Below are 13,575 nucleotides of genomic sequence, written 5' to 3' on the forward strand. Positions count from 1 at the left end.
ATCCTGGGGAAGGCCACTCTCCAGCCCAGTTTCCCAAGGCCCCATGAGGCAAGGAAAGTTGAGAGGCTGCCCCTGGCCATGCAGATCCCTAGGGATTCTCAAAGGTTTTGATTTTCACCTGTAATAGAATGTGCAGACTGTTGCCAAATATCCATGATACAGTCATGCTCAAAGTGTTTCTCTTCTATAACCCCTAGATTATTGTATTATTTTTATTTCTTGGAAAGGGTGGTATGGGGACCACATCTGACCTTGCTCCAGACTACTTATGATGCTGTTCTGGGGTCTCTCTGGACAGTGCATAGGGGACCAAGTAATGAGCCTGGGCCTCCTATATGCAATGTCTGCACTAGGCCTGCTGAGCTCACTCTCTGGCCTGATTTTATTTTAAGCTGTTAATTTTGGTGTTTTTCTTTTTTTTTTTTTTTTTTTTTTTGGCTTTTGGGTCGCACCCGGCAGTGCTCAGGGGTTATTCCTGGCTCCAGGCTCAGAAATTGCTCCTGGCAGGCACGGGAGACCATATGGGGTGCCGGGATTCGAACCGATGACCTGCATGAAAGGCAAACGCCTTACCTCCATGCTATCTCTTCGGCCCCCGGTGTTTTTCTTTTAGCTTTGTTTTTGCCATGCCAGGTTGGCCACATGCAAAGCAAACACTCTCCTTGACTGTAGGTTAGACTCTGATTTTTTGTATTTTGTTGCTTGTTTGGGGGTCACTCCTAGAAGTGCCAAGGATACCCCTCAATCTAAGCCTAGGTGTCATTCCTGGGGTATCCAAGGGGCCCTGTAGTTCTTTTTTTTTTTTTTTTTTTTTTTTTTGGTTTTTGGGTCACACCCATTTGATGCTCAGGGGTTACCCCTGGCTATGCGCTCAGAAATTGCCCCTGGCTTGGGAGGGACCATATGGGACGCTGAGGGATCGAACCGCAGTCCTTCCTTGGCTAGCGCTTGTAAGGCAGACACCCTACCTCTAGCGCCACCTCGCCGGCCCCTGGGCCCTGTAGTTCTAGGGAGCATCCAGGAAAGGCCTGTGCTTGGCTCATGGCCAGCCCTGGGCCTTTCACCATTGTGAGGAATCAGCCAGGTCTGAGTCCCTTTGTTCTCCCTGCTTGTTCTCTGGAAGCTTCTGTCCCCTGAGGTTCCAGCTTGGGGGACATATATAGGGTCTATCACATCATCTCAGATGCGTAGGACCAAAGTCAACCCATGCTGACAAGACTGGCTCCTCCCATGTGCTCTGGTGCTGGATAGAAGTGTGGTTTCCCTGCCCCGTGTACTTAGTACAGTGATCAGAGGTTCTGGAAGACACATCTGGGGGGTTGTTCTTAGGCTAAGGCCCCCTATCTGCACCCAGACAAAGACCTCGTGGAGAAGACCCCCTGTCTCTGGAATGCCTCCCGGGTCTGCACCTGCCGTCCTGGCCTGATCTGTGTTACATCAGCCGCCAACTCTTGTGCTCGCTGCATCCCCGACCCCAACTACCTGCCCACCCCTACACTTCAGGGTAAGTGCCTATCACCTCTGGGGCCTGGTTTTATCCTCCTTACCTCCCAGGTAGGTGACCATGTGGGATTCTGCTTCCTGAGTTCATGGTTGGGGCAGTGTGGCATGGAGAGTCTATGGACATGAGACCATGACTGAGAGGTGTGGAGAGATGCTACCCGCTCAGGGGACTGGCAAGGGCCAGAGTGCCCAGGGCATCACCCTTGACTAAGGGAGAGGCAGTTTCATGGGCATATGAAGGGCTTCAGCTGCATTCTAGGAGGCGGGAGAAGGGTCCAGAGACATAGTACATTGGGGAGGGTTCTTGTCTTATACACAGCTCTCCCCAGTTTAATCCCTGGTACCTCATATGGTCCTCTTAGCCTGCCAGGAGTAATCCCTGAACACAGATTTAGGAGTCAGCCCTGAGCCCTTCCAGGTGTGGCCCAAAAACCAAAATAAAAAATAAATAAATAAAAAACTGGCATGGGGGACTCTTTGGGGTGCAGGGGATTGAACCCGGGTCAGCCATATTTAATGCTGTGACTTCCCCGCTGTTCTTTCACCCTGGGTGATCTTTGCTCACTGTTGGCTCCGCTCTTGGCTCCATCCCAAGTGGATGGAAGTGGGGGGGGGGCATTTGATCCAGTTTATCCTGTGACCTCTGTGACCCTTCATGGTGCTGAATCTGAGATTGCTTCCCCCAACAGACACAGCTGAAAGGAACGGCACACATAGACCATCCCTGCACCCAAAGGACTGGATGCTCTCCAGGTGATTTCTCCTAGGGTTCCAGTGGGGCCAGTTTCTTTTGATATCTGCATGTTCAGCTCTATGCTGCTCCCCCCAGTTTTGCTCCATCAGGACTCGTGTTACCTCTGGCTTCTCTCCCACAGTGTCACCCCCTCTCTGAGCCCCCTTGTCAACTCCCAGACCAGTAAGGTGCATGAAGGGGACAACAGCAACATCTCCACCTCTTACTCAGTGGAAAAATCTGTTTTCACTGCAGGTAAAATCACTTGCTTGTGGCCTAGATGTGGTTTCTCCTCCCAAAAAGGGGGTGGGGCAGGCCAGGCTCCAGGATAGTTCCTCCCAGACTAGAATTCAGGCTCTGCCATGTGCTAAGGGGCCCTCCTTCATTCTTTTTTTTTTTTTTTCCAGTTTTAATTTTAGGGCCACACCTGGCAGTGCTCAGGGGTTACTCCTGGCTCTGCTCTCAAAAATAATTCCTGTGGGTTCAGGGGACCCTATGGGACCCCAGAACTTCCCCAAGGTGCTACCTCCTTCGTCCCTTTCCACAAACACCTCATAAGGGAAGGAGAAGGGAGATGCAGTTAGTCCCAAGACATCACACACCCTGGCCTGCCTGGACCCTGATTCTGATGGGAACCCTAGGAACTTCCTTCAGCCTCTATGAACCTCAGTTTCTCTCATTTGCAAAACAAAGACTGGTATATAGAAGGATTGGTTCACTCATTCAAAGAGCACTTGCTGAGCGGGTTTTTGTAGGAGATTCCTTCTTTTTAGGGGAGGAGCCATGCCTGGCAGTGCTCAGGGGTTTCTCCTGGCTCTGCACTCAGAAATCGCTCCTGGCAGACTTGGGGTACCATGTGGGATGCTGGGGATTGAACCCAAGTCAGCTGTTAGCAAGACAAATGTCCTCCCCAACTGTGCTATTACTCTGGCACAAGCCTCCTTCATTCTCCCCCTGACCCTGAACCCACATCACTACTCAGAAAGTGACCTGGATGGTTTCTGAGTTCCTCTGAGCCCAGTGGTTCACCTGGGTTCAGTGACACTTAGCCCAGCGGTGGGCCCACATCCCGAGGGGGTGTCCTCTCGATGCATCCTGGAGCTTGAAGTTCTAGTGTTGGACACAAGGTGACAGGATTGCTCCGGCTCTGAGTCTGGTCCCTGGACTTTCCTGAGCTCCTTGCCATTGAAGAGGCGGCCTTAGGTGGCATTTACTTATTCATTTACTTATTCAATTATTTGTTAAATTATACCAAGTGAATTTCAGACTCCTGGACAGAAGCAAAATACAATGAAAGATGGAGAGCAAGAGTTAAGGCAGACCCCAGAACTTCCCCAAGGTGCTACCTCCTTCCTCCCTTTCCACAAACACCTCACAAGGGAAGGGGAAGGGAGATGCAGTTAGTCCCAAGACATCACACACCCTGGCCTGCCTGAACCCTGATTCTGATGGGAACCCTAGGAACTTCCTTCAGCCTCTATGAACCTCAGTTTCAATCATTTGCAAAACAAAGATTGGTGTATAGAGGATTGGTTCACTCATTCAAAGAGCACTTGCTGAGCGGGTTTTTGTAGGAGATTCCTTCTTTTTAGGGGAGGAGCCATGCCTGGCAGTGCTCAGGGGTTTCTCCTGGCTCTGCACTCAGAAATCGCTCCTGGCAGACTTGGGGTACCATGTGGGATGCCGGGGATTGAACCTGGGTCCATCCCAGGTTGGCTGTATGCAAGGCAAACACCCTACTGCTGTGCTATCACTCTGGCCCCTGGAGATTTCTTCTTGCATGGTGCTTCAGGATGGGGGTGCCCATGCCTCATTCCACCCCACAGCCATGCCCACCTCTGTTGTTGTTCCTCAGAGAGCTCCCAGAATGGGAAATTGATTCCCATTGCCCTATCCCCTTGGAGGGGAAAAGATCTTGGTGATATAAATCCGCAGCCAATAATCCACACACAGAGCAGCATCAAAAAGAGGCCACAAGCTCGGATGTCCAGTCCCTCTCAGACTACCACCAGCTCCAAAAGACTTTCATATATAAAACACCCCCACTTCCGGCTCAGGCCCACCCTCTTTCCAGTGCACCCCATCACACGCCGCCTTCCTTACCAGCCCAGACTATGTTCTTTGCAGCCTCCCCTCCTCTTCCTCACAGCCCCTCAGAAACTGTTACTCTCCCTCTGGAAATGTTTTGCCTACCCCTGAGTTGCAGGGCAGGGATGTGGTCCAGGATGTCACTCAGAGCTCCAGTTTTGGGTTCCAGTCCTGTCACCCTAGTGGAGGAAAAGCAGAAAGTAGCAGCCTGTAGAGCTGCACAGGGACCCCAGCTCTGTGCTGATACTGGGATTGAGGGGTCCCAGTGTCAGGAAGATGGGTGCCTATGTCAGGAAGGGAGAGACACCCTGTGTGGGAGAGACTGGGTGTCCTTTCAGGGGTGTGCAGCTTTCCTGTGTTCTAGGCCCTGTGATCTGGCTGCTCGTGGTGCTGATCCTGGCAGGCGGAACCATCTCCCTCATTCTGTGCAACCGCCATTGGGCCTGCGGCACATGGCTCAGACACAGTGAGTGACCTCAAAGTCCCTGAGGGTGGGTCTGGGTGTTACCCCAGTGCATGAAACTCACCTTGCTCTGCTTCCAGAGCTGCTCAAGTGCGCCCCGGCCCAGCCCCTGCGGCCCCGGCTGCATTTCAGGGGTTTGTCTCCTCTTGGAGGTAAGTGACCTCTTAGGGTTCATCTCCTCTTGGGTTTCATCTCTCAGTGTTCCTTTTCCCTCGGGGTTCATCTCCTCTTGGGGTATGTCTCCTTTCAGGATTTGTCTCCTTTCAGGGTTCATCTCTCAAGGTATGTCTCCTCTCAGGGTACATCGCCTTAGGGGTTCGTCTCCTTTCAGGGTACATCTCCTCTTGGAGTTTGTCTCCTTTGGGGGTATATCTGTCAGGAAGCATCTCTTGGGGGTTTGTCCTCTCAGGGTTTTCTCTTGGAGTATGTCTCTTCTCAGGTTATGTCTCCTCTTGGGGTACATCTCCTCTCAGGGTACATCTTCTCTTGGGGTTCATCTCTTCTCAGGGTTCATCTCTCTGGGTATGTCTCTTCTCAGGGTACATCTCCTCTTGGGGTTCTGTAGCATTAAATAATTAACGATGGAGCTGGATGGAGGTGGATGCCATTCCAGGCCACATGGCTCCGCAACCCCCATCCAGCCGGTGGGTTCCAGGCCCAGGTGAATGGCCGAATCACTCATTCAGAGACAGGCATTAGGAAGCATCAACTTTATTTATACCCTATCCACCACATGTGTGGTTTCTATCATAACCTTTCAAGCACAGCCATACTTCACTAGCCCTGCATCTTAACTCCTTTCAGCCATCTTCCCTTTGGGCTTCATGCTGGTCGAAGACCAGAACGCAGAGACCCCAAAAGCCAGCGAGCCCAGCAGGGCAAACGGGCCTAATCCCCTCGCTTAAAGGTTTATCTACCTATTTCAAGACCCCTCCCAGGAATGGGCGGGTCTCAGATAGGTACACCTACAGGGTTCGTCTCCTCTCGGGTACATCTATCAGAGTACATCTCATTGGGGGTATCTCTCCTATGCTGCCCACCCTCCAAAGACGTTTCTTGCTGCTCCCTTTTGCCCCTCTCCCTGCTCCTTCCAGTTTCTCCTTCCCACCTTCCCCAACTGGAGCTGTTGGATCTGGGGTTGGGGGCTGAAACCTGGGTCCCCACCTACAGGCTCCATGACCAGCTAAGTTTCTCCTTCTGACATGCAGAGATTCAGCCCTTAGTTGGCTCTTTGTTACAATTCAGATGTAGGCCGGAGAGATAGCATAGTGGTAGGACGTTTGCCTTGCACATGGCCAACCCGGAACAGACCTAGGTTTAATTCCTGGCACCCTATATGGTCTCCTGAGCCTGCTAGGAGTGATTTCTGAGTGTAGAGCCAAGTGTAATCCCTGAGCACCACTGGGTATGGCCCAAAAAAACAGAAATAAACAAACAAAAATAGCCCTCATTCCTCTCAGATTGGGGTCCAGGTGGTTTTCAGTGATTCCTGACAGGTGTGGAGGGTTGAAAATCACCAACTTGGGCCCAGAGAGATAGCACAGTGGCATTTGCATTGCAAGCAGCTGATCCAGGACCAAAGGTGGTTGGTTCGAATCCCAGTGTCCCATATGGTCCCCCGTGCCTGCCAGGAGCTATTTCTGAGCAGACAGCCAGGAGTAACCCCTGAGCAATGCCGGGTATGGCCCAAAAACCAAAAAAAAAAAAAAAAAAAAAAAAAAAAAAAAAAAGAAAAGAAAGAAAATCACCAACTTGACACTGTCCAGAACAGGAGTGTGGGTCAACAGTGACCTGGCATGTTGCAGGGCGCTCAGGAAGGGGCTCCTGCACCAGCCAGCAGCAGCCAGGGAGGACCAGTCTAGGGCTGTACCTCCAAGACTCTTGGCTCAGTTGACCCTCCCTCCTTTGTGCTCTTGAACACAACCCCAAATTTCTGGGCACTGACATGGTGTATGGGGGAGCCTGGCACCCCATGGTGGCTCTGGCCGCCAGCCTGTGTGTGGTTGTCAGCTGTATCTTGTGAGGTTTCAGCTGGAATGGGGGAGCCTGGCACCCCATGCACTGAAGTCAGAGATGGTTCTGGTGTGGATTTCTGGGGCCAAGTGTGCCCTCTGGCAATAGGCTACCTCAGTAGAAGACTTGGGGGTTGCCTCCCTTTCTCCCAGTGCTCAGGGACCACCCCCAACCCCCTGCTGTACCCACTTTCCTGCAAGTGGATGGAGGTTTTGTATTTTGTTTCATTTTTGTTGAGGGGCCACACTGGACAATACTCAGGGAATACTCCTGCCTCTGTTCTCAGGAATTACTCCTAGCAGGCCGGGGGTGGGGGGCATCTTTTGTCTCGGGGATTGAACCTAGGTTGTGGATGTGCAAAGCAAGCCCTACCCACTGTGCTATCACTCTGGCCTCCTAGTCCTCAGTCTTGTGGGTTGTCAGACAAGGTTGGGGTGACCTAGATTAAGTGGGGTTCCTTCTCTTTCTTGGGGTGAATGCTGGCCCCACTCACTACTTGCAGCTGCAGGGTCTGATAGGCCATCAATTTCTGAGGGGGCAGGAACTGATGGCCACCCAACCCTCTGTACCAAAGTCCCTCTTCTTTCTCTGCAGATTCTGGACCTGGAAGGAACCCTATGGTGAGTCCCCCACATACAAACACTCCTAGCACTAGTTCTGGGGAAGCAGGAGTGTCCTCCCCTCTGTGTGGAGGTCAGGAGCATTCGCCCACAGTGCCCTGAGCAGGAGCCTGTGCCCATTTCTCCTTAGTTCCCCTGGGGTCACCAGCACTAAGGACTGTCCCCAGATGTCATAACTCCATACTTAACTGTGCCTGGGGCCCTGTGTGCACCTCTGCTTGTTGTCACAGCTGCCCTGAAAAAACAAAGAAACCAAAGGCCCTGACTGGAGATGTTTTCTTCTGCCTCTAGGATCTGAGTTTGGCTTTGTGCACTTCTTAGAACACTTCTTGGACCCAGAGTATCTGTGTGTGTGGGTGCAGGGCTGAGCAGGCAATACCCGCTGACCCAACCCACTGACTGGGTTCTTTTCCTAGTTAAAGATCACAGGGGGGGGGCATGGGGGAAGGATAGCACAGTGGATAGGGTGTTTGCCTTGCACGCAGCCTACTTGGGTTCTATCCCCAGCATCCCTTAAAATGACCACAAAGGAATCATGTTCTGATGCCAGAGTCTGACTAGCTACTGTTACAATCTGGAATGTCCCCCCCAAAAGTTATTTGGGCCAGAAAAATAGTACAGTGGGTAATGCACTTGCCTTGCATGCAGCTAACCTGGGTTGGATCCCCAGCATCCCATATGGGCCCTGAGCCCTGCCGGGATTGACCCCTGAGTGCAGAGCCAGAAGTAAGCCCTGAGCATTGCTGGGTGTGCCCCCACAAAAAAGAACAACACAGGGCTGGAGCTATATCATACACTTTGGTAAGGCAAGGTGCTTGCCTTGCATGCAGCCAACCTGGATTGGATCCCTAGCACCCCACTTGGATCCCCAGGCACTGCCAGGCGTAATTTCTAGCATAGAGCCAGGACTAACCCCTGAGCATCACTGGGTATGGCCCCAAATCAAAATAAAATACAAAAAAGCAAATAGCAAATAACAAGTTTGTCAGCAACTCCAGCATCTTTTGACCCATGTGCCTGGGTGGTCATAGTTCAACAAGCCCTTTCTGGGGTGGGGACAATGGCCTACAGGCCCAAGCACCCACTTAGCAGATGCCCTCCGGCATTGCAAGGTTCCCTGAGTACCACAAGGAGCAACCCCTGAGCACAGAACTGGGAGTAATCCTGAATAGGAGACAGGTGTGGTTCCAAAATTTGAAAAAGGAGGGACCAAAGCAGTAGCACAGCGGTAGGGCATTTGCCTGGCACACAGCCAACCCATGACAGTCCTGGGTTCGATCCCCGGCATCCCATATGGTCCCACGAGCTTGCCATGAGTGATTTCTGAGTGCAGAGCCATGAGAAACTCCTGAGAATAGCTGGGTGTGACCCAAAAACCAAAACCAACTGTTGTATTAATTCTTAATTATAAAGTCCTGATGGTGGATGGATGGATGGTGAGGCCTTTCTTGGCCCAGCTGGGCGCCTGCAGCCCCTAAAGCCTGGTAGGTCTGTAGGTATCAGGGTGATGACGAGGAAATGAAGTTTCAGATGAAGTTGCAGAAGACATAAAATTTTATTACAAGGCTCTAACTGCCATGTGCATATTTTTCACATGGCCTCTAAGCCAACCAGACTTTCTGTACCCAACCTGTATCTAGGATTTCCTTCCTCCAGAGTCTCTCTTCCTGCTGCTTTGGTTTCTCCCTACCCCTAAGCAACCTCTTAAATTACCAACCACAGACCCCTCCCAGCTATGAGAGGGTTTCCCTTTCCAGGTGAGATAGGCAGGAAATTGGGGAAAGGGTAACAACCAACCAAACAAACAAAAATTTGAAAAAGGAGAAAGTGAGTTATCCTTTGGATTAAGAGTCTCCTGAAGGTTTGAAGGGTCCTGGCTGCTTTCTGGGCTTTCCGGGCTGCAGTCTGGGCCTGTTCTGAAGACTGCAGATTAATGTTGGTTTCGTTGGGGGGCCATAGTGCTCAGAGGTACTCCTTTCTCTGTGCTCACTCATGCTGGTGCTCGGGGGACCATAGGCAGTGGTAGGGATTGGAGCTGTTGTTTAAGTGCCCTAAGCCCGGCCTCTCTCTTCGATCCTGACCCTCAGGTGTTTTGTGGCGGGTTCCTTGCTTTTGAATGTGGGAAAGAGAGAGGAGCCGCCCTCTGAAGCCCAGGCTACTTCCAGGCACTCCATGTCCTCACACAGGCTAAATTCTGCATGGCAGGGCCTGTGCTTTGCAGTATGGATCTGGTCCCAGTGCCAAGTTTTTTGTTTGTTTGTTTGGTTGGTTGGTTTTGGGTCACACCCAGCGGTACTCAGGGGTTATGCCTGGCTGTGCACTCAGAAATCACTCCTGGCAGGCATGGGGGACCATATGGGATGCTGGGATTCGAACCACCATCTGTCCTGGATCAGCTGTGTGCAAGGCAAACACCCTACCTATCTCTCTGGCCCCGTAGTGCCATGTTTAAAGACTGGCCCAGACTCTTCCCAATGCGCCTGGCCAGTCCCTTGACTCCTCTGTGCCTCAGTTTCCTGGTCTGTAAAATGGGGGAGGTGTTGGGCCCGGAGAGATAGCACAGCGGCGTTTGCCTTGCAAGCAGCCGATCCAGGACCAAAGGTGGTTGGTTCAAATCCCGGTGTCCCATATGGTCCCCCGTGCCTGCCAGGAGCTATTTCTGAGCAGACAGCCAGGAGTAACCCCTGAGCACTGCCGGGTGTGGCCCAAAAAAAACAAAAACAAAAAAATGGGGGAGGTGTTGAAGATTAACACCCTAAGCACACACTGTAGTGTTGTTGGCTATTGTCCTTAGTGGGTATTTTTTTCCCCTTTTTGATCCACACCCATCAGTGCTCAGGGCTTATTCCTCTACTGCAGGCATCACTCCTGGTGGGCTCAGGAGATCACATGGGATTCTGGAGATTGAACCCCTGTCTGCCTTGTGCAAAGCAAGTGCCCTCTCCCTTGTACTATCACTTCAGCCCTGTGTGGACCCTCCCCCACGTTGGGGATACTCCTGGCTTTGCACTCAGGAATCACTCCTGGCAGGCTCAGGAGTGTGTGTGTATGTGTGTGTGTGCTTTCACACAGGAAGGTAGATGCACTGGCTTCCATCAGATGGAAAGATGGAGCTTGCAGCTCTAAATGGGGGTACATGGAACCTGGACAGGCTCAGGGGACCATATGGGATGCCGGGAATTGAGCCAGGGTCGGCTGCATGCAAGGCAAATGTACTACTCACTGTACTATTGCTCTGGCCCCTGTCCATGTTTTTTTTGTTTTGTTTTTGTTTTTGTTTTTGGGCCACACCCAGTGACACTCAGGGGTTACTCTTGGCTATGTGCTCAGAAATCGCACCAGGCTTGTGGGACCATATGGGATGCCGGGGAATCGAACTGCAATCTGTCCTAGGCTAGCATGTTCAAGTCAGACTCCTTACTGCTTGAGCCACTGCTTTGGCCCCCATGTTTTTATTTCTGGGCTATACCTGTCTATGTCCAGGGGTGACTCCTGGCTGTTCTGAGGGATCACTCTGGCAGACTTGGGGCATTATATTGGATGCCAGAGTCAAACCAGTATTGAACCCAGGTTGACTGTGCACAAAGCAAATGCCCTCCCAGCTGTGCTATTGCTCAGGAACTTCTGTCCTTAATTTTTTTTTTTTTTCGTTTTTGGGCCACACCTGTTTGACGCTCAGAGGTTACTTCTGGCTATGCGCTCAGAAAATGCTCCTGTCTTGGGGGGACCATATGGGACGCTGGGGGATCGAACCGTGGTCTGTCCTACGCTAGCGCTCGCAAGGCAGACACCTTACCTCTAGCGCCACCTTCCCGGCCCCTTCTGTCCTTAATTTTAAGAATAGTTGCAGGTGAGGGGCTGGATAAATAGCACAGTGGTAGGGCATTTGCCTGGCATGTGGCTGACCCAGGACTGACAGTTCAATTCCTGGCATCCCATATGGTCCCCCTTATCTGCCAGGAGCAATTTCTGAGTGCAGAGCAGGAGAACTGCTGAATGTGACCCCCCCAAAAAAAACCAAAACAAACAAAAAAGCAAGATGGTTCCTCAGAATGCTGTCCTCAAAACTATTCCTGGGAATTTGGTGTTCTTTGAAGGTGAGCGTGTGTGTGTGTGTGTGTGTGTGTGTGTGTGTGTGTGTGTGTGTGTTTTCAAACAGGAAGGTAGATGCACTGGCTTCCATTAGATGGAAAGACGGAGCTTGCAGCCCTAAATGGGGGTACATGGAACTCGGACATGAGTGCCTTGCCTCTGTGCTGCAGGAGCTAGAGAAGATCACAATGGTGGCTGAAGCTGTTACAGAGGATGCCATGCTACTGAGTGCCCCCACCGCAGAGACCTGCCCCCCACCCACCAATACAACCTCTTGCCCCGAGAACCTTCCCTTGCTGGATGCCAGCACAGCCCGAAACCCCTCGGCCTTCTGGGATGTTCCCGAGCCCCGTGGGGCATCGGAACACACCAACAACAGGATCGGTGAGTCTGCAGGTCGGGGTGCTCTTGTGGGCAGAGTCCTGATGGGGAACTAAAGTGACTGTTGACTGCAGGGTGCAGGGAGGGAGGAGTAGGGGTCCTCGGTTCCCTTAGCTTCCTTTATACCTCAGCTGGGACTGCTGTGAAGTGGAAGTTTATGACTCAGAGTCCCTATCCAGCTATTGATGAGGTAGGGTGGTGGTGGAGAGCACCAGGTATCAAGCCCCCTGTTATCCTCTCCCCGAAGGGGTTCAGGGAGACATGTCAATCATGGCTCCCACTTTCTTTCTATTTTTTTTTTGTTTGTTTGTTTTTGGGCCACACCTGGCAGTGCTCAGGGGTTCCTTCTTGCTCTGTGCTCAGAAATCACTCCTGGCAGGCTCAGTGGATCCTGTGGGGATCGAACCTGGGTTGGCCATGTGCAAAGCCGCTGTACTGTCCTCCCATGGTAACCACTTTCTGACTTCGTGTTCTGACCATGCAGGGTCCCTTCTCCTTTACCAGTCAGTGGTCCCCTGGGTCTCAATTGTCTTTTGCAGAGTGGGACAACATTCTGTGTCTACAGGACTCACAAACCCGTGACTTGTCCACATAACATAGCCTCCAGCTCAGTCCCCAAATTGGGCCCAAATGACTGGAGAAGGGACCATCCCCTCCTCTGGTCCCCCCTTCCCTGCCTCTTAGCTTCCTCCTCACTTGCTTGCCTTTTGACCTTCCAGAGAAGATATATATCATGAAGGCGGACACTGTAATTGTGGGGTCTGTGAAGACCGAGGTACCCGAGACCCGGAGTCCGGCTGTGCTGGTGGAGCCGGAGTTGCAGGAAGACCTGGAGGTGGACAGTGCCTCCCATTACCCAGAGCAGGAGACGGAGCCTCCCCAGAGCAGCGGTGGGGACCTCATGTTCTCTGTGGAGGAGGAAGGGAAGTTGCACCCACTGCCCACACCCGCTTCTGGGGACTGACCTGGCCTGGGCGGGCGAGAAGGCAGCGGCCCTGTCAGCAGTCAACGCTGGACCCCGAGCAGCCCTGGGGGTGCACCCCTCAGGAGAACAAAGACCCAGGCCTTGGATTTGGGTCAGCTGGGCAGATGGACACAGAGCGTCCTCGGGGTCCTCCAGCTGACTGTATCCCACAAGCCTGGCCTCACCTCTTCTTTGCCCCTGAACCCCAGGGTGATGCCCTTTCTTCAAGGTCAGCCTGGCGACTGACTCAGGGCTTGTTCATTTCTATGGGGTCCCAGGACTGGGAGAAGTGGGGTATAGTCAGTTGACACCCCACTCAGTCACATGAATGGGACCAATGCACAGCCCATTTCCAGCCTGTTTGGGCCCAGAGGGATCCTCTTAAGGCCACCAGCATCTCTCTGATCTGCCCCAGTGGGTCCAGGGATTGAGTCCATTGACTGATCTCAGCGTGACCCCAGCAGTCCCCACAGCAGGGATCTGGGGGCCCCCCACCCTGAACCTCAGCAGCTTCAGTGACAGTTGGGATCTGCCCTTCTAGCCACTTGCTCTGCCCAGAATCCTCACCCGCTTCCCAGGAAGGGCAACTCTGGGCCTCTCTGGGTCCTGTGAGGACCCCACCCCAACAGTGAATGCCCTACCCACTTCTGTGAGTCTGGAGCAGACTATGGGGGTGGAGACCCCCAGTTTCCTTGCAGACTTTTTTTGCTCCTCCACT

General features: G+C 52.4%; 1 protein-coding gene across 1 annotated transcript in view; it reads left to right on the forward strand.

Annotated features, from left to right (window-relative positions):
- The window catches only part of TNFRSF8 (TNF receptor superfamily member 8), a 28,856-nt gene extending 15,999 nt beyond the window's left edge, over window positions 1-12,857 (forward strand). Inside the window, exons 10-16 of the mRNA XM_049775443.1 lie at window positions 1,355-1,504; window positions 2,193-2,256; window positions 2,379-2,491; window positions 4,689-4,790; window positions 7,395-7,420; window positions 11,683-11,896; window positions 12,613-12,857. Of these exons, the coding sequence (XP_049631400.1) occupies window positions 1,355-1,504; window positions 2,193-2,256; window positions 2,379-2,491; window positions 4,689-4,790; window positions 7,395-7,420; window positions 11,683-11,896; window positions 12,613-12,857 (914 nt within the window). The remainder of the gene's footprint in view (window positions 1-1,354; window positions 1,505-2,192; window positions 2,257-2,378; window positions 2,492-4,688; window positions 4,791-7,394; window positions 7,421-11,682; window positions 11,897-12,612) is intronic.
- Window positions 12,858-13,575: the final 718 nt, after the last annotated feature.

This window comes from Suncus etruscus, chromosome 6, assembly GCF_024139225.1.
Source record: "Suncus etruscus isolate mSunEtr1 chromosome 6, mSunEtr1.pri.cur, whole genome shotgun sequence".
NCBI lineage: Eukaryota > Metazoa > Chordata > Mammalia > Eulipotyphla > Soricidae > Suncus > Suncus etruscus.